The sequence below is a fragment of the Papaver somniferum genome, chromosome 9 (genome assembly GCF_003573695.1).
Source record: "Papaver somniferum cultivar HN1 chromosome 9, ASM357369v1, whole genome shotgun sequence".
In the NCBI taxonomy this organism is placed as follows: Eukaryota; Viridiplantae; Streptophyta; class Magnoliopsida; order Ranunculales; family Papaveraceae; genus Papaver; species Papaver somniferum.
This window is the reverse complement of record NC_039366.1, coordinates 127,937,799-127,959,975: the sequence shown is the minus strand read 5'-3', so window position 1 is coordinate 127,959,975 and position 22,177 is coordinate 127,937,799. Positions and strand designations below refer to the sequence as shown.

Sequence of the window (22,177 nt, the reverse complement as noted above, 5' to 3'; positions counted from 1 at the left end):
AACTCGGGTTAGATGCGTTTTTTGTTTTCATTTTCATTTAAACTTATTTCTTTATTTTTACTATTATTAACTAAACGAAGAAAGAAAAACATTTAGATCAATTCTTAAACCGATACATCGGACTAGAATACAAAATAATAATCTTAAGGAAATGTAGCTGATACATTAATTAATTACATTACATATCCATACACATTAATATTTCGTCGGTAAACAGTCATCACCAACATTTATTTTACATACATCTAGATACAAAGGTAAAGTCTTGGAATAACTTTTTGTCCTGCTATCACAACATAGATAACAGATGAGAGACGTTAAAGAATACGAAAAAGAAGAGATAACTGGGTAGATGTGGATTTAGTGTTAGTGGAAGATGAAGCAAAACAATTCGACAGTGAAGGAAAGTGAAGAAGAGGAGGCGAGAATAAGAAGATAGAGAGAATAAATGGGATAGTTAGGTCTTTATTGAGTTTTGCAATTGGAAATGACATTATGCACACCCTTGGTTGGGCATGTGTTGTTCTAAGAATGCATTTTGATTGTGCCATGTGTTTAATAGTTATTGATTGTTTGACCTTCGGCGTGTATAAAAAAACTATCTCTTATAATCTTTTGAAATTTATACACAAAAACAATATAATGTAGCATCATTTTCTAATTTTCAGGATCGAACCACTTGACTTTGTTGCGTAAATACATGATTGTATATATAAATAATAAATAAATAAAATATGTATATACATGTCCGCGTCCTAGGATTTTGAGAATTTTGTAGTGTCCGCGTCTGTGCAACACAGACTGGAAATAACTATAGCCATACTGAGCACTTACCTCTATTTGACTTATCATTCTTACTATTTCAAGTTGAAGGATGTTTTTGTTGCAAATATTATGGATGCTTAGAGTATTGTACATGCAATATAGACAGGAAGCGGATGTGTTGTTGTTTTATTTGTTCACCATTAGAGTATTGTACATGCATTCAGTTCAGACCCACAAAAATAATTGAGAATGAGAACTTACGCTTTTACTGCCAAAATATCGAGATCAAAATTCTTAATTGAAGAATGGCAACGCGAGATTTATTAGGAGGACTATCTACATCTGTTGGACAAATCTAGCTTACAATATTTGCATGTTAAAAAACTTCCATTCGATCTAATTGGATCTTAAAATTCGTTTACTATAATAATCTTCGTGCACTTGAGAAATGCTAATCCAAGTTTCTGCATATTTGGTAGTTTATAGGGCACTAAATTGATCAGCTTCAGGCCATCTCTGGCAGTTACATGATAACAAACAGTGGACTGAATATGGCTGCATGAGCATTTATGGTATGTTTTTAGTTATTCGTTGTATGTGCTTCCAAAAGTAATATGGAAACATAGTTGATCACATTAGTAATCAAGGTTTTACTCCTCCAGGGAAACTCACATTCTATAATGCACATGATCATCTTATAATCTGGATTAAGAAAGCGGGTCACTGATTCCTCCCATTAAAATTTATATAATTTATCTATGATTGTGAATTCATGGATACCCATAAACTTATTCAAGAAATGAAGTTTAGCTCCTCCGAATCGGTAATTTCACCTTATAATGCACAAAGTGATGTTATAATTTACAGGTGGAGTATATATGATTCACTCGGAAGTGCACAAGGTCTTTCTATAATTCCCAGATACAAATTCTAAATTTATAAATGTAAAATTATATTATATATACATGATAAAATAGAGTAGCATTCTAAACTTTCATGCTTAATGCTTCCATTAGTCGAAATAGATGAGGATGATAACGAAGGCGAGGATGAAGTTCAAAATTTTAATGAAGTGACTAATAAAGCAGGAAAAATATAATTACATTTTTTTGTTTGTAAAGAAAATTTTGATAGAAGGTTCCGATGAGTGAGAAACAAAAAATGGAGACATTTTGTAGGTGTCATTATAGATTACGCGTAGTCATTTCAACATTTTGTAGTTAGTTGTAATTTTAGTATATGGGATAGTGTAGGAAGTCATTGGTGATCAACTGATTATATTAGAAGGTACTCATCCATTTGCATAATCCTTGGTTAAATCATTGTACTCCATGATTATTCTAATATGTGAGTGCGATTAATTTGTGTATATGTTATTACGTATATTTCTTTATTCATGTTAATTGTCAGTTTGATTTTAGAATTTCTTTTACAACGTCTTGGTCTCATAGGACGACAACTTGGGCTCAACAAACGCAGCTTACAATAGTCTTGACCGATAACACCAACGATAATCCTAATAAGTTGTAAAATTATTTCTTTATTCCTTTCCTATTGTTTTATATCTTCTGTAGTACGTGAACTTGATGGATCCTCACATAGTTTTGGACCCCAATTGGCACTCTAAAAGTGATAATGACGGGTTTTTGTTTTCCTTTTTGAACCTTATTTACAAAGTCATCGATTTTCCTAATTAAGTCAAGTTTTTTTTTTGATTGTTGATTGTAAATGTTGAAGGTGATTTTTATTAGTGCAGACCTAAGAATTGGTGTCAATGGTAGTCACTAACGTTGCATTGTGTTCATGGTGCATGAGAAGTTTGTGGGAAGCTCTAAAATGTAAACATATGTATTGTATCAAATTTCAAATTCACATTGTAGAAGAGTGTATATTGGGTCTGTACAATTTTCTTAGTATATCAGAAACTTTGAGAACCCGATTAGTTTAGGGAAATTTTATTCTCATCTAAGATTTCAAGAGTGGGTTTTGTGAATTTTTTCAAACTAGTTATATATATATTTCCGTCTCTCATGTGTAAAAATACTAAATGATCAACCAGTTGAGTTCTATTTTAAAAATACTAAATGAGTACGTGATTTTTGTTGCATAAGTAAAGCCTTCTTATTGCAAGAAATTTACAATTTACCTATGGAGATTCAAAAAACAAGTTCGAGAAGATGTGCAAAAACATGACAAAAAATAAGCCTTATAAGAATTCTCTTTTTAAGAGACTATATTCAAATCGTATACTACTTTTATTTTCTGACACAAATTCGTTCACAGATCTTTCCAAACTAAGCTAAAGATGGCATGGATGACATGTAAATCAACAAGTAGATTGAAAGTGAGTGAGCTGGATGTGAGAGCAAAGCAAGATTAGCCGAAGGACAAGTGTTCTAATTTTTCTTTTTCTTTTTATTAAACTGGACAATGTTCTCATTGACTATAAAAAAAAATTAGGTAAATTTATGCATCATAGCCTTTTTTTTCCAAGATAACATTAATTACATCAAGATTAATATTTTTGTTATAGTATCATACTTTCGTTATGCTCAGTAGGAACAGGCGGTACCACACGAGATAAATACGGGATCTTAAGTATGTTTTCGGTGAACCTTAAATCTGTAACGAGTGGAGGAAATTGTTAGTCTTTCGGAACGAACTGATTACAACTCTAGAAAGCGTGGTCTAATATTAAAATTTAGTAAAGAAGAAGTTCTCATGAACCAGAGAACAAGGCAAAGTAAGAATATGTGAATTAATTGGTGGTCCTTTTTAATTATGCAACATAATATGCACATCAGTTGGACCTTTAGGTTTATTAAAGAAAGCTGAAGATTCGAAATATTTCAAGAAGTTGAAATTTTTTGCATTTGTGGAATAACCAAGTGCATGTTCGATTTAAAAGATGCTCAAATGAATCTGGACCACGGGTGCGGGCGAAGCCCTGCCACACCAATCGGCAATTGCCACCAGCCCCGGTGCGTAGCACGGGGTACATACCAGTTATTATTAACATTACAAATCAAATTCATGTATTTTAAGACTCGAGAAATAGGCAAGGATGGTAAAATGCACGCAAAACATTAGTTAATAGATTGGATAAACCTGTTTTTTCAGCTATGAAGTGCGGGTCTCGTGGTTTATGTTTTAGACGACTTTTTTTGCAGCAAAAAGATAAATAAAAATGAACCCAGTTGGAATTTTTTTCAGCAATGCGATCACCAAACAGACCAAGGATGAAAGCGAAAGCCAATACAAACAGAAGCTTTCTCATTTTGCAAACTATTATTGAAGAAATGTCAACATTTTCTAAGATTGGACTTGCTATTCATTTCTCTAAAACTGAATAATTAATTCTGCCAGCTTTAGTTGTTGGGCATTTCACTCAAGGAACTACTTTTTTGTTCCACTTCTGGCAATGCATATAGCTAAACTGGAGTGCAGTGCATTCTGGATTCAATGTTCAGGCAGGGGTGAAAGTGATACCAAACTGAAACTTACTCAATTTGCAGACATTATTGAAGTAAATTTTCAACAACTACTAAGACTGTGTTCATGGACATGTTAATCTTTTCCAAAAAATCACAATCTTTATTTTTCAACTGAACAATTCTGTCAGCTTAAGTCCTACTAAAAGGAAAGTCTTTACAATGCAATAACTTGCAAACAAATCTCTCTTCTCTTGCGCCCATTCTCTTTTCTTTCATTCTTTTCACCCCCTTCACTTCTCTTCCATTTCTTCTCTGTTTGACAGAAAAAATGTCTTGGATGATAATATTCTTCTTTCTGAGCATCAGTGAGTGAGTATCCCAATGATCAAACATCGTTTCTTGATGGAATTTCTAACAATTTTATTCCTAATGTCACTGTTGACATGCATGGTGGAGGTACGTTTCGGACGGTGCAGGAGGCCATCGATTCTGCACCAAACATGAGTGACACTAGATATACTATTTACGTGAAGCAAGGAGTTTATACTGGGCAAGCGATAGTCGGAAAGGAGAAGCAGAACTTGTTCCTAATTGGTGATGGTATGGATCCGACGGTAGTAACAGGAAGCCTAAATATTCATGAAGGAAAAGAAACTTTTGATTCTGGCACACTTGGTAAGTAAATTTCACTTAATCTTTACGTAGTGTCACTAGATCTTGAATTCTACATAGAAATCTAATCCTAAGTTTATTTTCTGTTCTTGCTTTCATGATTTTGTGCTTCTGTTGGTCTTTATCTGACTTCATAGTTTTAAAGTATAGCTTTCCAGTTCCTCGGAGAAAAACTGAAATTATGTTGCTTGCTTGTCGGCCTTAAAGCACAATTTAGCTCTTCACCAACACAAAAGCAAGCTACATCTCATATTTAATCGATATGGAAGATAGGATAAATGAGTTTAGTATTTCAGGTATCTGACTCTATAGAACCTTCAGTGTCTCAATTTGAATTACGTGAGCCGAAAAGAGTCGCGCATAAACACCAATGGTTTTAAGGCCAAAGAACACCCATCATTTTCCTTATACATCAGACTAGTTCCCTGTCAAAACCAAAAAGACTGGAAGAAAAGCATCGGTCGAAACCAACTAGCAGAACCTAAATTAAGTGTCATAAGGCCATTCAAGCCTCTGCAAACAGGCAGAAAATGGTATTGCCTTAACTGACCCCTACCAGATGAGAACCCTTCTTAGCATAAAGGTTTGATGAGCAAGTTGATTTCTCTAAAAGCATGTATGAAATGAAGGGACTGCAGGTGAATGACAACATTTGTCCATCTTGCTTGAATGTTTATGTACCATGCCAAGTTTCTGGAAATGAACATAGAAATCACTGCCTTTGGTCTGACTGAACCAAAAGCTTAACCATTCCATTTTGCACTGCCCATTCAATGGCTCTGATAGTTTGTTGCATAAAGTTTACGATTGTCCTCTTATTTGTTTTGCTGCTAAATACAGTTGTAGAAGGTGATGGATTCATTGCTCAGGATATGGGGTTTTTCAACACTGCTGGACCAGAAAAGGAACAAGCAGTGGCAGTCAGGGTTTCTGGAGATAGAGTTGTTATGAACCGGTGCAAGATGGATGCTTACCAAGACACACTGTACGTTCATCATCATCGTCAGTTCTATACAAATTGCGTCATCACAGGAACTATCGATTTCATTTTTGGGAATGCACGCGTAGTCATCCAAAGCAGCCAGATAATACCAAGAAAGCCCCGTCCAGGACAAGAGAACATGATTACGGCACAAAGTGCAAGCAATGATAAAAGATCAACTGGTATTGTGATCCAAAATTGCACAATACTGCCAAGTTTGGACTTAGCAGCCGCAAATGGATCAGTGAAAACATACTTAGGAAGACCATGGGGCAACTTTTCAAGAACCGTCATCATGGAATCATTCATTGGAGAATTTATCGATGCAAAAGGATGGCACCCATGGAAAGAAGGTTGGCCGCTGGACAAGTTATACTATGGCGAATTTGAGAATTGTGGACCAGGTGCCAATACATCTGGACGAGTTCAATGGGATGGGTATCATGTGATTTCAGACCCTCTAGAAGCGCTGAATTTCACGGTAGCACAATTGATAGATGGGGATGAGTGGTTACCTTTTGTAGGAGTAGACTATACATCAGGGCTTATGAATCGTACCAAGTATAGTGTATGCAATATGACGCAACTGTAGTGTGCTTAAAATTTCAGTAGTGATTATGTTGCATATAATAACTAGCTTTTGTACCAGCATCGTTTCTTATTGTGAAAAACCCCAGATATTTATCATAGCTAATGCATGGTGTTTTCAGTGAGTCTTGACTCTAATTTCTTAGATATTTGATCATGTTTTCATTTTTTTATAATGAGTCCAACATGTCCTCCTTGTTTTCATGTGTTGTCATGTTCTTACAAGGTAATTTCTTTTGCCTAGATTTCCCTGGAAATTTAGGACGTTTTCTTGTAAAAGATGAAGACAACAACAATGGCATGGATTGGGGAGTTGGCAGTAAGCTCTTAAAACAGTTCAATGAAACACTCCCCAATCACTTGATAAAACGTAATGGAAATCTTTTATCAGTGAATGTTGGACCTCAGAGAAACGCTACATAACCAGTTCCAAACCAATCTGCTAAACTCACAACTCTAGAGTATATGGTCTACAGAACCAATTTCATTACCACATAAATAGCATTTAGAAGCAAAGTTTAACCATAAATCTCTAACTTGACATTAGTGGCACAAACATTTCTCATTTTCCAAATGTTACGTAATAAGATGGGATCGATGCACCTTCGCCAAAGTGATGCATTAGGCCATGCATCCATCGAAAAGAGATGCATGAGGTCCATCCATCCGTCGAAAAGTGATGCATGAGGCTATGCATCCGTTGAAAATGGATGCAAAAATGATAGAGCTTCAAGTGGTGTATACATTGGTCTTATGCCATCCAATATGGTAAGCCTTAGTAAGTCAGCTACATAGTTGCGTTGTCTGAGCACAAGATTAGTACCCTGTCTGATATAGCACATTGTGTTCTTTGTTGTACGCTTGTACCTAATCAAGTGATGTTTTCCTCTCATATACTCCAATTCTCATGGAATTTTGGGCAGTGGTTTCGAATACGATGGGGGGTGGGTATGTAACGGTGGCTGAAGGAAGAAGATGTGTCTATTTTCAGCTAAACAGAGTTAACTTTGTAAGACGGCATTACTTTGATTGAATTTAGAAAGTCCACTAACGATTGACTTACCAGTCTTCCGTTAGTCTACGACCCAAACACATCAATGGCATGTTCTAGGACCCAGATCCTAATTTGACCAAAAAGTTAAGACCCTTTTACAAAATATCTCCATTTGAAATTGGGGATCCCGCTGTAGCTAATTAGCTAATTAGGATCCAGCTGAAGAAATGACTTTGCACATGAGTGATACCCTTCCTGGTTCCTAAAAAATTGGCTGAAGAGTTCGGATGTCAGGCACATTCCTAGCTAATAGAATGACACTGGAAAAATCTCAAGGGTCTGACCTTTACTAGAACTCTAGAAGATTTGGATGTTAAACTTGATGAGATTTGAATCTAGCTTGAATAGAGACCTCTTGAACACAAGCCATCCGTTGCCCATAGCTTAAATCAACACATGAAACTAAACCAAAACTGGGCAAAAGGAAGGCTCAACATGCTTTTATCCTAAAACTATGCTCCCACAATAGGCTTAAAATTGATTTGAGACTTGTAGGCTTCTTCTAGCCATTCTTTAGTGACACCCTTCCTGGTTCCTAAATAAGGTTCAGACTTCAAATAGAGCAAACAGGGGCTAACAAAGCTAAACAGCCAACTTCACAAAAACAAGCATTCAAAGATAATTTAACTATCAACCAAGAGCAACAAACCATAAACTTCATTAGGGCAAAAATCTTGGTCCAAGAGCAAAGGGAGTACACACTGCATTCTATCTTGTAGCAAAACATTGACTTGAAAGTTGAAACCATTTTTATTTAGGTTCAGATGATGCAAGGCATTAACCATATCCAAAGTAACCACACCCACATGACAGCAAAATAAGAATTATAAGAACTAAGAACAGACATAACAATCCAATCCATCCATTGATATACCAGAAGAAATAAGTACTATTCAAACATCCCAAGTAAACTAAAAGAGTTGCAATAAACTGAAAATAAGAACCAAACAAAGTCAAGATATTACTACATACTAAGCTTAACATGCAACATTGCCAATCCCCAAAGAAAAGGAGATTTGAATCACAGGGCAACTGGAAGTTGCAGCATCCAAAATGAGTAAGATCTTCTTACTGTTCATACTCCTCATGAAGCTCCTCTTCCTCATCATCATACTCACCTTCTTCATCAGCTGTTGCATCTTGGTATTGCTGGTACTCAGAGACCAAATCGTTCATGTTGCTCTCAGCTTCAGTGAATTCCATTTCATCCATACCTTCACCAGTGTACCAATGCAAGAAAGCTTTTCTCCTAAACATAGCAGTAAACTGCTCACTGACACGACGGAACATTTCTTGAATCGAAGTCGAGTTACCAATGAAAGTAGAAGCCATCTTAAGACCAGTGGGTGGGATATCACAGACTGTAGACTTGACATTGTTAGGAATCCATTCAACAAAGTAAGAAGAGTTCTTGTTCTGCACATTCATCATCTGTTCATCAACTTCTTTAGTGCTCATTTTCCCACGGAACATAGCTGAAGCGGTCAAGTATCGTCCATGTCTAGGATCAGCAGCACACATCATGTTCTTTGAATCCCACATCTGCTGGGTAAGCTCTGGTACACTAAGTGCTCTGTATTGCTGAGATCCACGGGATGTAAGTGGAGCAAATCCAACCATGAAAAAGTGAAGCCGAGGGAATGGAATCAAGTTAACAGCAAGCTTTCTCAAGTCAGAGTTCAATTGTCCAGGGAACCTCAAACAGCAGGTAACGCCAGACATTGTAGCAGATATCAAATGGTTCAAATCTCCAACTGTTTAATCACAAACAAACACGAGACCAACAATCAGTATACATATGTATAATACTACACTAAATGAAAATAAAATAGTATACAGAGTTCAAGGTTGAGAGCTTACAGCTAGGGGTTGTAAGCTTGAGAGTCCTGAAGCAAATATCGTAAAGAGCTTCATTATCAAGCACCATACACTCATCAGCGTTCTCAACAAGTTGATGAACAGACAAAGTAGCATTGTAAGGCTCAACCACAGTGTCAGACACCTTGGGGGATGGGAAAACAGAGAAAGTAAGCATCATTCTATCAGGGTATTCTTCTCTGATCTTTGAAATCAATAGAGTTCCCATTCCAGAACCAGTTCCTCCTCCCAAAGAGTGACATACTTGGAATCCTACAGATCAAACCACACAAGAACAACATAAATATAAACTGACCAAAAAAAACACCTGGTAAAACGATAACCACTGAATACAAACAAGATAAACCTGAGCAGAAAATGAATCATCAAATACATCGAGTAGAAGAAATTTAAAAAAACACTAAATCAACAGATAAAGCATAATAACTCTAAAATCTAACAAACTTAACAACAAGACTATAATCTCATCATCAATTGATGAAAGGAAACACATAACAACAGATCTACTCAAAAATGAAAAGTAAATGAAAGTAAAATTAAAAAAAATTGAGTTAGGGTTTATAAAATATACCTTGTAAACAATCACTGTTTTCGGCTTCCTTTCTAACAACATCAAGAACAGAATCGATCAACTCAGCACCTTCAGTGTAATGACCTTTAGCCCAGTTGTTACCAGCACCAGATTGACCGAAGACGAAGTTATCAGGTCTAAAGATCTGACCAAAAGGACCAGATCTAAGTGAATCCATAGTACCAGGTTCAAGATCCATGAGTACAGCTCTTGGTACATATCGTCCACAACTTGCTTCGTTGTAATAGACATTGATTCTCTCTAATTGAAGCTCTGAATCACCTTCATATCTTCCAGTTTGATCAATACCATGCTCAGCACATACTACTTCCCAGAACTTTGCTCCGATCTGATTACCACATTGTCCTCCCTGGATATGAAGAATCTCTCTCATTTTGAATTTTTTCTAGGGTTTGAAGCGAACAAGAAATTTCAGAGAGAGAGAGAGAAATGAATTTCGAAAGGAAGAGAAAGTGGGAAAAAAAGAGGAGAAAATAATAACTAGGGTTTCTGAAATCTCTCATTTCACTCCCTTTTTATATAGAAAGAAAGGAAAAGTTATTCGGGTCGGGTAAGTATGGGGATTGGGAAAAAAGAATCTAGGGTTAGAAATAATTTTGGGTAGGTGTAAATGAGCTGTATGTAACTATAACGGTCATGAGTCGCGCTTTAATTTTAGAAAATTTTGAAATTCAAAATTTGAATTTCAATCTAGGGTTTTTTCACCGCATTGAAAATATCGCCAGTGGTGAATGACCCAAAACGGCCGTGTCGTAAATTCTGGTCGACAGACCAGACAATTTCCGCTGCAACAGATTCGGCCAAATGACCAAATTATCCTCGTGGCAAAAATTTTAGTAAAAACTTTTTGAAATGCCAGAGCATTTTTGCTGTTATAGTTTGTGTGGACCAGATTGATATATGGTTGTATTGTATATACAGCCCATGTTAAAGGTGGGACTAAGCCACGTGATTATTATCTGTTGGATCTAATCACAGTAATCACATGCTTAGGGGGATTATTACACCCTGGAGGATTTTAAATTTGGTTGTTCTAACGGAAAATTGTTTTAGAAGTAATTAGCAAAAACTAAATTGCAATTATTTGATCAAAACTGGTACCAGCAAATCATTACATATATACTTGGAGTGTTGTGAATGAGGTCATAATCGGAATTTGAATACTTGTGTTTTTCTTTCCGAAAATGGATCATTTGTCCAAATATTTTTAAATCACGGTTTAAATGGACGAGTAAAAAGTAGTTTGGGTGAAATGGCCAAAAACAAAAATAGTTTCATCTTAGCTTAAATTTTAAAAATAGCAAGGATGAAACTGGATACATCCTGTGTAAATTAAAAATAAGAAAAAATATTTGAAAATGGGCACGATGAAATTGGTTACATCCTGACTATTTTTACATTTTTGTCCATTTAAACAGTATCAAAATCTAACTGTCCATTTCACCCAAAAATTGTTGATTTTGGTCTTTTTAACCATTTTGTGATTTTCTTTTTTTTTTTTTAGTTTTTGTTCGCGTCTCAAATAAGTAATGGAGTAGCTAAAGATTAAGACTAATGATTTTAAAGGGAAAAAGAAACAAGGACACTGAAATAACTTAGTTTTAAAGAAACAAGAGACAAGATTGAAAAGAGTGATTTATATTCGACGTATTATGATTGTTTAGCTATATATGAAGCACTGGTCTGGTGTAAACATGATCAACCCAGCAAAATTGGGAAGGAAATAGTTGACAAGAACGGAAAATTACAGAGATGATTCATCTTTCAACGCGGCCGCCACCAGAAACTTTATGGGTACCATTGTCTTCCACTAGGCGAATATGTAAAACAGAAGCCACCAAACAAATCGACGGCTTGCACAAATAACTGCACTTCAAGAAGCATTAGCATATCCGACTAGACAAGTATCAACTACTTATTAGTAGGCTAAGCAAAAGCAACCACTCACCTTTGTGACAGGATTTTACAAGTACGACCTAACTAACATTCAGTGTCTACATCTGATGTCACTTGCAACTATACTATGTCTTCAGTTTCACTAGGCTATTAAATTTTCCTATATAAAGACATTTTCATACCTCTGCATACATTTTATTGTCACACCAGTGCCAAGAAGCTATCTAAAGAACAGATGAAGAGTTAACCCTGTACATCCTTCAAGGTATAATAATGTGCTTCCTCCATTGTTCTTATTCTCTATCCCCCACCCCCCTGTGTTTTCTACAATTGGAGTTGATTCTTCCTACAGTAGATTATGGATAAGCATGAAAATTGGGTTTTAGGCGGAAAAGGAAAGACCAACAGCTCCATTTTCTAGAAGTTCATTAGATAAATTTTCTCCTATAGTAATGAATGTCAGGACAGAATACCCTAAGTTTTTCGACTAGCAATCTATCTGCGAAAAATAAAAATAGGATTCGTCACTAATGTGATAAAACCAAAATCAGAAACGGAAAAATTAAGATAAAAAGAAGAAACAACAGACTACTTGGCAAACTGAACCACTTTGAGAAATAAACAGTACAATTACCGGAGGAGATCTGATGCAAGCATAGAAGTAGAGAAAAGTCAGAAATTCACTATTCCATATCAAGGAGTCTGAAAAAGTGAGTAGCTTGAAACATACATCTCGTCTCGATAAACAGTCATACAAATAACCTACTCATCATGGCTGGGGTTCTGAAACCCTGCTAACTAAAACTAAAGCTTTTGGTCAAATCGATTTGTTTAACTAAAACTACAGCTTTTACTCAAACCGGTTTGGGTGACTCTAATCTTCAAAAATCAAAAACCTACATGAAATTTTTCGAAAATCAAATGTCTCCCAAAAGTTCTGATACTTGTTGGCTCATTACCAGCAAGCATAATCCACATCGCTGAGAGACAAATACTTGAAGCTTTCTTTTACTCGAGTTGCTAGAATAATTTGAAGATCTTCTATATCCTCCAATATGTACCTATATTGATCATCCCTAGCAGCAGTAGTCTATAACTATTGTTAAGTAGTTCTTCAGACATTTTTTTTGAACATGGTCTTGCTTGAGGAACTAGCAAGGAAGTTGCATGTGTTGAGCCGACAAAAAATGTGATCATGCATCATGTTTACAATAGGTTCACAGCATACCCTAATGCCGAATCATAATATCTATCTACGATTCAAACTGTCACGTACTGTCACTGTATTCATTAAACTAAAGATTATGCATTTGTTTCCATGCAAGGCAAAAAAAAAAAAAAAATTCATACACAGAATTACACTAAACCTCATATTACAGGAAGTAATATGAGTTACTTGCTTAACGAATAACTTGGTCAAATCCTCGCCCTAACAGGGACTTTAAGTATTCACTAATAGGAACTAGACAAGGTTGAACACGGTGACAAGGGGTCTAAACTCCCCATGAAACAATTCACGTTGCCTTTGGCTTCGTTATAAGACCAAAACTATCTAAAAAGTAACCGTACGTTTTTTTAGGTTGCCTGTGTCTAGTACAGCTCTGAAATTTAAACATTTTATAATCTCATACCTAGGCACACATTGATATTTCTCAAAAAAAGAAGATAAAAGAAGGCATATCATTGCCCAGAATCAAAATTAAAGGCAAGCACGAGTAAACACTAAATTACATTATATCTAGTCATATATTTGCTTCTAATTTTCTGATTTATTCCTATACTTTTCTGTATTAACAAAATATTATCTAGGAAATATGGTAATGATGCATGTGGAGGCTGGAACTATGGTAATTAATACTTAGACTCTAATATAGCATGTCAAATCCGAGGAGAAGCAAATGTAACTTGGGGGATGTAAAGGTTGCATTCATGCTGTGCTATTAAGCATCCACTGTAACTAAGGAGAAATGTATGACTAGCCGCTCATAAAAGAACTATTCAAACAGTGACAATTGGCTTCCCAAGTTTTATTCGATTTAGCATGAAAATGAGACTATAAAAGCAGCTTGGAAACCCAAAAACTGAATAATGAACTACCACCCTTCTGTGTGCACCCCCACTAAACTAAAGATATAGCGATCTACCATACGTGAGTATCTATCACTCATGAGAATGCGCTTCAACAAAGATGGTCATAAAACTTCTCAGAGAACAAGAAAAGGAGATATGTCACGACGTCATACTGGGATACCAAGCATGTTAATTGTAAAAAAAAAAAAAAAACAGTCACTAACAACATTAATGTTAAAAGGATTCAGAGGCAGATGGCAACAATAATAGCTTATTCACAATGGGTGGAAATTTTATTTGGAACATCCTAATTTATGCCATTTGTTGGAGCATCTGGAGAGAACGCAATCAACAAATGGTTGTAGCAGAGGCAAAGGAGAAAGACGCTCAAAAGATCATATTTAATTAAAATTGATCTAAAATAAAAAGAATAAGTAACAACTTATGCTGAAAGGACCTAGTGACAGGTGGCAAATTATTCTCAAACCCTTGAAACTTCACCAAATTTAATCAATTTTATTCTAAACTTCAAAAGATCAGAATATTGTAACTTTCCTTTTAACACCAGGCATTAGTTCGCAGCTATTTTGACTACATACACCAAATCTACAAGACGAAATGAGCCAAGGATATGATGTGGTCGGGCCACATACTTGAAGTATGTGGCCCCTCTTAGTTTTGTGACACTTATTACAACTAAAAACCTGCCACCTCTAAATCCCTATCAACATTTCACTTTTTGAGAGAAAATAGGGAGTTAAGAAAAAGAATTAGTTACACTTTTTGGTATTTAACTGTTTTAAGACTTTTTTTATTACTTTATAATAGGTGTCACAAAACTAAGATGGGTCACATACTTGAAGTATGTGGCCCGACCACATCGTAGCCGCACCGGACGAAATGGTACCAACTTATACGAGCTACTTCACTATGGTGGTAAAACCATTGGGCGAATCCTTGGCGGCCAAGTGGGTCTAGGCACATAAACATGTCTAGGGATAATCATAAACACATATGAGAAATCCCGACAGAGTCACATTTCAATACTTAAACTAAAATGGAACAAGGATTCCCAATAATCAAACATCATAATGAAAGAAGAGAGAGGTGCCATATTGAAGAACCACGCCAAAAATAGGAAGTGAAATTTTGAGTAAAATTAAACAAAAAACATAGAGAACCAAAATGCAAAAGAATTAAAATATTACAACTCCTAGTTTATAGAAAACCCAAAAGAAGGATAAACCAACAGTTACATAAACAAAAAGTTAAGGCAGCAAAAGAAAGCTGATGGAGGCATAGAAACGACAGATCAGAATTTCAAAAACTGGACTCACTTTCTTAGTGTGCATCATAGGGTACGGTATAACAAGACAAAGTACTATGAGGAACTAAACGCAAGATGCAAGTTCTAATATTTATTTCTGAGTACCATTACATCCATGTCCACAAACATTTATGTAAACCTAAGCAATTGCTGGATGCTTTAAAAATGCACAACAAAGTCTCAACGGTCAATAACAATTTGGCATTTTAACTAAACAAAATCTATGCTAACACAGAAGTGTCATGATGAAAGCTAGAGAAGTCAGATTTATAAAATCAGACAAACTTAATTACTGAAGGACTTGTTTCAGTATAATCTCTGTGTGTCACCTAAATCGGGGATAAAAACTATTAAAGGAGTCATTTTGGTTTATACTCTACCTGTCATCTGAATAACTACTTGCATCGACGATACTTCTACTACATGGATCTAATTCCAACATCTTCAAATGCATGTATCGTACTTTCTACCTGTCATCTGAATAACATTTTTTTGCAATATCATTCAACTGAAATATCTCCTTCACCGCTGGAGATTTCATCCGAGTTATTGCAGTCAGCCAACCAAGGCTCCTTTGTATCTACTTGTTGACAATATGGAATTTTTTCCGACTCTAATGGCTTCCTTGTAAAACTGTTTTTCCCTAAATGCTCGGGCTATTAAAGCCCTGACACACAGAGTGGACTGTTAAACATGTTGAACCACCTAAGCGTACCTTTTGTAATAAGTTTATAAATTGACAAATTAAAATTAATGATGAAATGTTTTTAAGTTAACAGACCTGAAATTTTTTGAAGTCGCAGCTTTTGCACGTTCCATAGAGAGGCCAAGCAAAGAAGACAGACTTGCCACATCATAAGGCCCTTTAAGTTCATTAACAGAAGACGCACCACTTGTGAAAATGATATTTTCCCCTCGTGTCCAATCCAGTAATAGCTGGAAATCGCGGTCATATATATGTATACTTAGAAAAAGATTTGATGATTCGCTAAAATCAAATATCACAGAAAATTTCATAACCGAAGTTAGAGGTTCTACTGCGTACTGCTGACTTAAGCAAAATTAACATGAAACTCAATTCAACTGGACATTGATAATGATGATACCAACCCAATATCAGGAGTTGGGACACAATCATGTTGATCTCTATATGAACAAACCAACAACTGTTAAACCCAAACTTTCAATCCATCAATGCCAATGAGAGATTTATGACAAGTCCCCATGAAACTCAAGTTATAAAGAATTTGTCCAACTACAATATATCGAGATGTTACAGATTATCTATGTGGTAATGTGTGTAACAACTCTCTTAACAATTTCTATTTGGGCAATCAAATTTTCAATTTTAAACTATGAAATTCTCACCTTAGCATTTGTAACAATTTGCCTCCTTGCTGGAATATTAAAGATAAGATGTGAATAAGTTATTTCGAAGTATATCCCTCACTGCATAATAATAAACAACACCATACAAATCTTAGTGCATGCTTCAAAATAAGATGAATTAGACCCTAACTCGTCATACATGAAAAAAAAAAAGAAAAAAAAAGGTCAAAGAATGCCACCTCAATTGCAGCTTTAACCATGGGAAGCTTCAACTGAAAAGGTAACCTCTCCGAACAATCAATAGCAATTAAATCCACCTCAGAAGCTTTACAGACGTGATCAAATACAGATGCAGTCTGATTCAAAGGCTTGACAGCAACCAAATCATAAGTTTTCAAAACAGGATTTCCTGAATATAAAACACCAGCTTGAACAATATTCTCAACAGTAACTGTTAACCTAGTTTGCTGACGAAAAGGAGTATTCAATGGAACTCTCAATAGTTCTCTATGAAATTTAACAGAATCAGGTAGAGCTGGAGAAGCTTTTAACAATGAAAATTGTACAACATAACTCCTTTCATACATCTATTATAAGCTACTCCACTGTAATTCCATTGCTTTTACTGCTATTTTCAATCTTGTGTTTTTCTTTTACTGTCTGGTAAGGGTTTTTGTGTTTTTTCTGGTTCTAGATACGGAACATTGAAATCAAAGAACACCATTTTCTGGTTCAATAAGTGTTTGATAAATTCTCTCAGTCAAAAATAAAAAAGAGGAAGAGAAGAGAGTTATGTTGTTGTTGTACAACACTGATGTTACATCGAGGCTCCAGCAGATGCCCAACAACGTCAATATGTAGACACCACTTATGAGATCAACTCCTGCATAATAGTTGTAACTCCACATTAGATTTTGCTACTACAGCAGAAAAGCGTGCATAGACTCGGCTTTTTCCAACCCTTACATTAATGTATGATAGCCGCTGAACATATTATATGGCCTCCTCTCTAGAGAGCAACAGAGTCAGATGAAAAAAACTTGGCGTACATTCATTCAGTATGAGAATAATGTTTAATAACATTACGCAAAGGAGCTTATATATTCTAATTTTTATTACAGAAAACATTAACCTGAATTATATATATTGAGCTAAATTAAATGTCTTGATACTGTCCTGGATTCAAGGCACTGTTCTGTAGAGCACCAAAACGATTGATCCATTCAGTATTACTTGGAATCAATTCGGCACCTGATTTTTGATGTCTCTACTACCTCTTGTGTTCTTGATGATGTATATTGATGCTCATAGAATGAACGGAGAGTCAGGGGAAAAAAAAGGGATTCAAATTTGGACTGAGCTTGCCTATGAAAGTGCAGTTGTAAGGCCTATGCAGTTGATTTTATACTTGTCTAGCACAACCTAGCGTTACAACACATCAAATTCTTCGGCTCAGCATTTATTTTTGCTTTGGCACATGTGTTAATGTTTGTCTGAAACCAAGTTGTCACATCACTGTCTTTTAATTGAACTGCCAATGCACTTTGTCTAGGGGTTTTCAGTCTCCTCTACCCAATCTAAATTCATATCTATGTCTTCGACAAAAATAGGATAGGATTGGTATCCATTGAGTTTGTCTTCTATGTCTTCAACTAAAAAATCCCTTATGTACAGTACATTTGAGAACCCACAACGGCAATAGATGTAATGATATACACATGAAAACAAACAGATGAAGACCTTGTGGTTTTTAAACAGATAGGCATGATTCTAAATTGTGCATGCTGAAAAAAGGTCAGAGTTCGCAACCCAAGCTTGCTCAATGTGACATTCATAGTGTTTAAGACTCTTTACAATGCCATAAGCAACAGATAAAACAAGGGTTCTTATAAAATTAGGACACATTAAACTCATGCAATAACAGACACCAAGAACCTCAGAACACAAACGAAAGATCACCACAAAAGTCATTTTGTGCTTAAAGAAGAATGAATCAAAACGAATAATAAAAATGAGACATTCTTAGTGATTCATTTCATACCTGAAAATGGGCAATAGACTTAAAAACCCTTAACCAGATAAAACGGAAATGATATCGGCCAGCCAAGGGTTTTGGTAAACAGATTGACAAACTGAAATTCAAATCGAGTTGGGAGAGAAAATGGGTTTCAAGATTATAAGTTGGAAGCACGGGGGAGTGTTTCTGGGATTTTCCGCTTTCCGGCGTTTCAGACAGTTGAGTGAGAATGTGTCCGTCTTGTTAAGTTAACCTAACTGACAGCATATTTGATAACGGGATCATAACGTACCGATGGAAGTTATTTTCAACGTCTCAAAAACCGGGCCGGACCGACTGATCGGGCCGAAACCAGCTAATTTTGAGCTGAGCCAAACCATTGATCCAACGGTCAGTAGCAGTTTTCAGGTTTCAGAATAGTAAGATTCTTGGTTCGGTCCATAATTTTTGTCTTAAAGCCGCCCGAGCCGAATAAATATGAAAATGAGAGGGTGTCAAGTACATTACCAATTTTTTCATTTGATACGAATATAAACCTGTGTTTGTACTTTTAACAATCAAAAGATGCAGAAAAACAAAAAGCACATATACGGGAATTTTGTTAACGAGGAAAAATGCAAAAAATCTCGGGACCTCGTCCAGATTTGGACATCAAACTGTATTAAGCCACTACAGACACTAGCCTACTGCCAATGAACTTCAGACTGGACTGTAGTTGAACCTAATCAATCTCACACTTATTCAAGGTACAGTTGCGCTCCTTACGTCTCTGATCCCAGCATGATACTACACACTTGATTCCCTTAGCTGATCTCACCCACAACCAAGAGTTGCTACGACCCAAAGTCGGAGACTTGATAAACAAATCTGTCTCACACAGAAAAGTCTATATGAATAGATAAATTTGTCTCCCACAGAAATACCTACGAGTTTTGTTCCGTCTTTTGATAAATCAAGGTGAATAGGAACCAATTGATAAATCAAGGTGAATAGGAACCAATGATTGAGAGCAATTATTTTCTCATTGTTATAGCTACGGTTAATGATACTATGACACTGTATAACAATGATGGTATCTCAAGTCCTGTAAAATATGTTGGTTATTGTTGACTTGTATAATGTTACTATGATACTGTATAACAATGAATGAGAGCAACTGTTTTCTCATTGTTATAGCTACGGAAATACTATGATACTGTATAACATCAAGGTTGCTCAAGTCCTGTAAAATATGTTGGTTATTGTTGACTTGTATAATGATACTATGACATTGTATAACAATGATTGAGAGCAACTATTTTCTCATTGTTATAGCTATGGATAATGATACTATGACCTGCATAACATCAAGGTTGCTCAAGTCCTGTAAAATATGTTGGTTATTGTTGACTTGTATAATGATACTATGACAGTGTATAACAATGATTGAAAGCAACTGTTTTCTCATTGTTATATCTACGGATAATGATACTATGACACCGTATAACATCAAGGTTGCTCAAGTCCTGTAAAATATGTTGGTTATTGTTGACTTGTATAATGATATTATGGCGGTGTATAAGAATGATTGAGAGCAACTGTTTTCTCATTGTTATAGCTACGGATAATGATACTATGACACTGTATAACATCAAGGTTGCTCAAGTCCTGTAAAATATGTTGGTTATTGTTGACTTGTATAATGATACTATGACACTGTATAACAATGATTGAAAGCAACTGTTTTCTCATTGTTATAGCTACAGATAATGATACTATGACACTGTATAACATCAAGGTTGCTCAAGTCGTGTAAAATATGTTGGTTATTGTTGACTTGTATAATGATACTATGACACTGTATAACAATGATTGAGAGCAACTGTTTTCTCATTGTTATAGCTACGGATAATGATACTATGATACTGTATAACATCAAGGTTCCTCAAGTCACAGCTTGTGCGTTATTTTGTTATATAATTGAAAGATCACAGCTTGTGCGTTGAATCGATCAATTGGGAAATCCGCAAATGCGGAAAAGAAATAACACAGACACCATAATTTTGTTAACGAGAAAAACCGCAAATGCAGAAAAAACCCCGGGACCTAGTCCAGATTTGAACACCACACTGTATTAAGCCGCTACGGACTCTAGCCTACTACAAATTAACTTCGGACTGGAATGTAGTTGATGAAAAAGCGGGGGTCCAACAACACCACCCAATATTTCGATTAGCAATCTGTATGGACTAACTCCGAAATACTTTGCTAGAGAATCAACTAGACAGTCAAACTCAATCTAGATAAAAGTATCTCAAGGAGTTAATATCTCTCTCTTGATTTGATTTTTACTCAAGCTAAAAACAATAGCGAGTCTTTATCAAATACAAGGAATAACTTGGACGGTACAAAAGACCAATGTCCAAGGATCAATCAATATCAATCAACAACCATAGGTTGGATTTCCAATTAATGATCACGAACGCACAACCTGTATTATTTCAATTATATAAAATATAAAATACGGAAAATAAATAACACAGACACCATAAATTTTGTTAACGAGGAAACCGCAAATGAGAAAAACCCCGGGACCTAGTCCAGATTGAATACACATTGTATTAAGCCGCTACAAACACTAGCCTACTCCAAGCTAACTTCGGACTGGACTATAGTTGAACCCCAATCAGTATCCCACCGATCCAAGGTACAGTTATACTCCTACGCTTCTGATCCCAGCAGGATACTACGCACTTTGATTCCCTTAGTTGATCTCACCCACAACCAAGAGTTGTTGCAACCCAAAATCACAGACTTGATAATAAACAGATATGTCTCACACAGAAAAGTCTATCAAAGGATAAATATGTCTCCCACAGATAAACCCTAGGTTTTGTTCCGTCTTAAGATATAAAATCAAGGTGAACAGGAACCAATTGATAATCTGGTTTTATATTCCCGAAGAACAGCCTAGATTAATCAATCACCTCTCACAATCCACCCTGACTACACAGGAGGTTTGTCGAGGAATCACAAACAGTGAGACGAAGATGTTTGTGACTTCTTTATCTCGCCTATCGGAGAACTCTCACGATCTCAAGCCAATCAATCGATTGTACTCGTACGATAGAAGATGCAAGATCAGATCACACAACTACAATAAAAGTAGTATCGGTCTGGCTTCACAATTCCAATGATCCCAAAGGTTGTAAGTTTAGCATCACCATTGTTGAAGATCCGTAGCTATAACAATGAGAGAATCGAGATTCTCGATCATTATTATACAGTGTCATAGTATTATTATGTAAAATTCCAATTGTATCACAACTTTAATAATAATACTACGGTGATATGTATCACTCCCCCTTAGTCAATACTCCATCTCGATCGTGGAAACCACTCCCCCTTACACAATGATACGAAAACCATATGTATTTTTAGTGTGAACTACATTATTTCTCCCCCTTTTTGTCAATAAAATTTGCAAAGGTACAAGAACGGGATCATAATGAAATTTCTACAAGAGACATTTCATAGACTAAAAGAAAAATACATACCGACTTAATTTAGATGCAACCATAAAGCCGAAGCTAA

The 22,177-nt window shown here is 35.7% G+C and overlaps 2 protein-coding genes and 1 long non-coding RNA gene across 3 annotated transcripts; 1 reads left to right on the top strand and 2 right to left on the bottom strand.

Moving 5' to 3' along the window:
• Positions 1 to 4,248: 4,248 nt before the first annotated feature.
• LOC113312576 (pectinesterase/pectinesterase inhibitor 18-like) lies at positions 4,249 to 6,445 on the top strand. The gene is made up of 2 exons (XM_026561321.1): positions 4,249 to 4,874; positions 5,712 to 6,445. Exons 1-2 carry the CDS (start codon positions 4,643 to 4,645, stop codon positions 6,443 to 6,445), a joined length of 966 nt encoding a protein of 321 aa, XP_026417106.1. The 5' UTR covers positions 4,249 to 4,642.
• A 1,879-nt stretch (positions 6,446 to 8,324) lies between these two features.
• Positions 8,325 to 10,462, bottom strand: LOC113308502 (tubulin beta-2 chain-like). Its single transcript, XM_026556960.1, has 3 exons — positions 9,945 to 10,462; positions 9,356 to 9,625; positions 8,325 to 9,249 (listed from the first exon to the last, which is right to left on the bottom strand). Exons 1-3 carry the CDS (start codon positions 10,336 to 10,338, stop codon positions 8,564 to 8,566), a joined length of 1,350 nt encoding a protein of 449 aa, XP_026412745.1. The 5' UTR covers positions 10,339 to 10,462; the 3' UTR covers positions 8,325 to 8,563.
• A 1,098-nt stretch (positions 10,463 to 11,560) lies between these two features.
• On the bottom strand, positions 11,561 to 18,827 carry LOC113308404. Its single transcript, XR_003339771.1, has 4 exons — positions 18,629 to 18,827; positions 16,827 to 17,470; positions 16,627 to 16,707; positions 11,561 to 16,194 (listed from the first exon to the last, which is right to left on the bottom strand). It is a non-coding gene; the product is annotated as an uncharacterized LOC113308404 (long non-coding RNA).
• Positions 18,828 to 22,177: the final 3,350 nt, after the last annotated feature.

Coding starts and splice junctions, on each gene's coding strand:
- LOC113312576 (XM_026561321.1), top strand. CDS start 4,643: ATGCATGGTGGAGGTACGTTTCGGACGGTGCAGGAGGCCATCGATTCT. Junction 4,875..5,711: donor TTTTGATTCTGGCACACTTG/GTAAGTAAATTT, acceptor TGCTAAATACAG/TTGTAGAAGGTGATGGATTC.
- LOC113308502 (XM_026556960.1), bottom strand. CDS start 10,338: ATGAGAGAGATTCTTCATATCCAGGGAGGACAATGTGGTAATCAGATC. Junction 9,626..9,944: donor AAACAGTGATTGTTTACAAG/GTATATTTTATA, acceptor TTTGATCTGTAG/GATTCCAAGTATGTCACTCT. Junction 9,250..9,355: donor CAAGCTTACAACCCCTAGCT/GTAAGCTCTCAA, acceptor GTGATTAAACAG/TTGGAGATTTGAACCATTTG.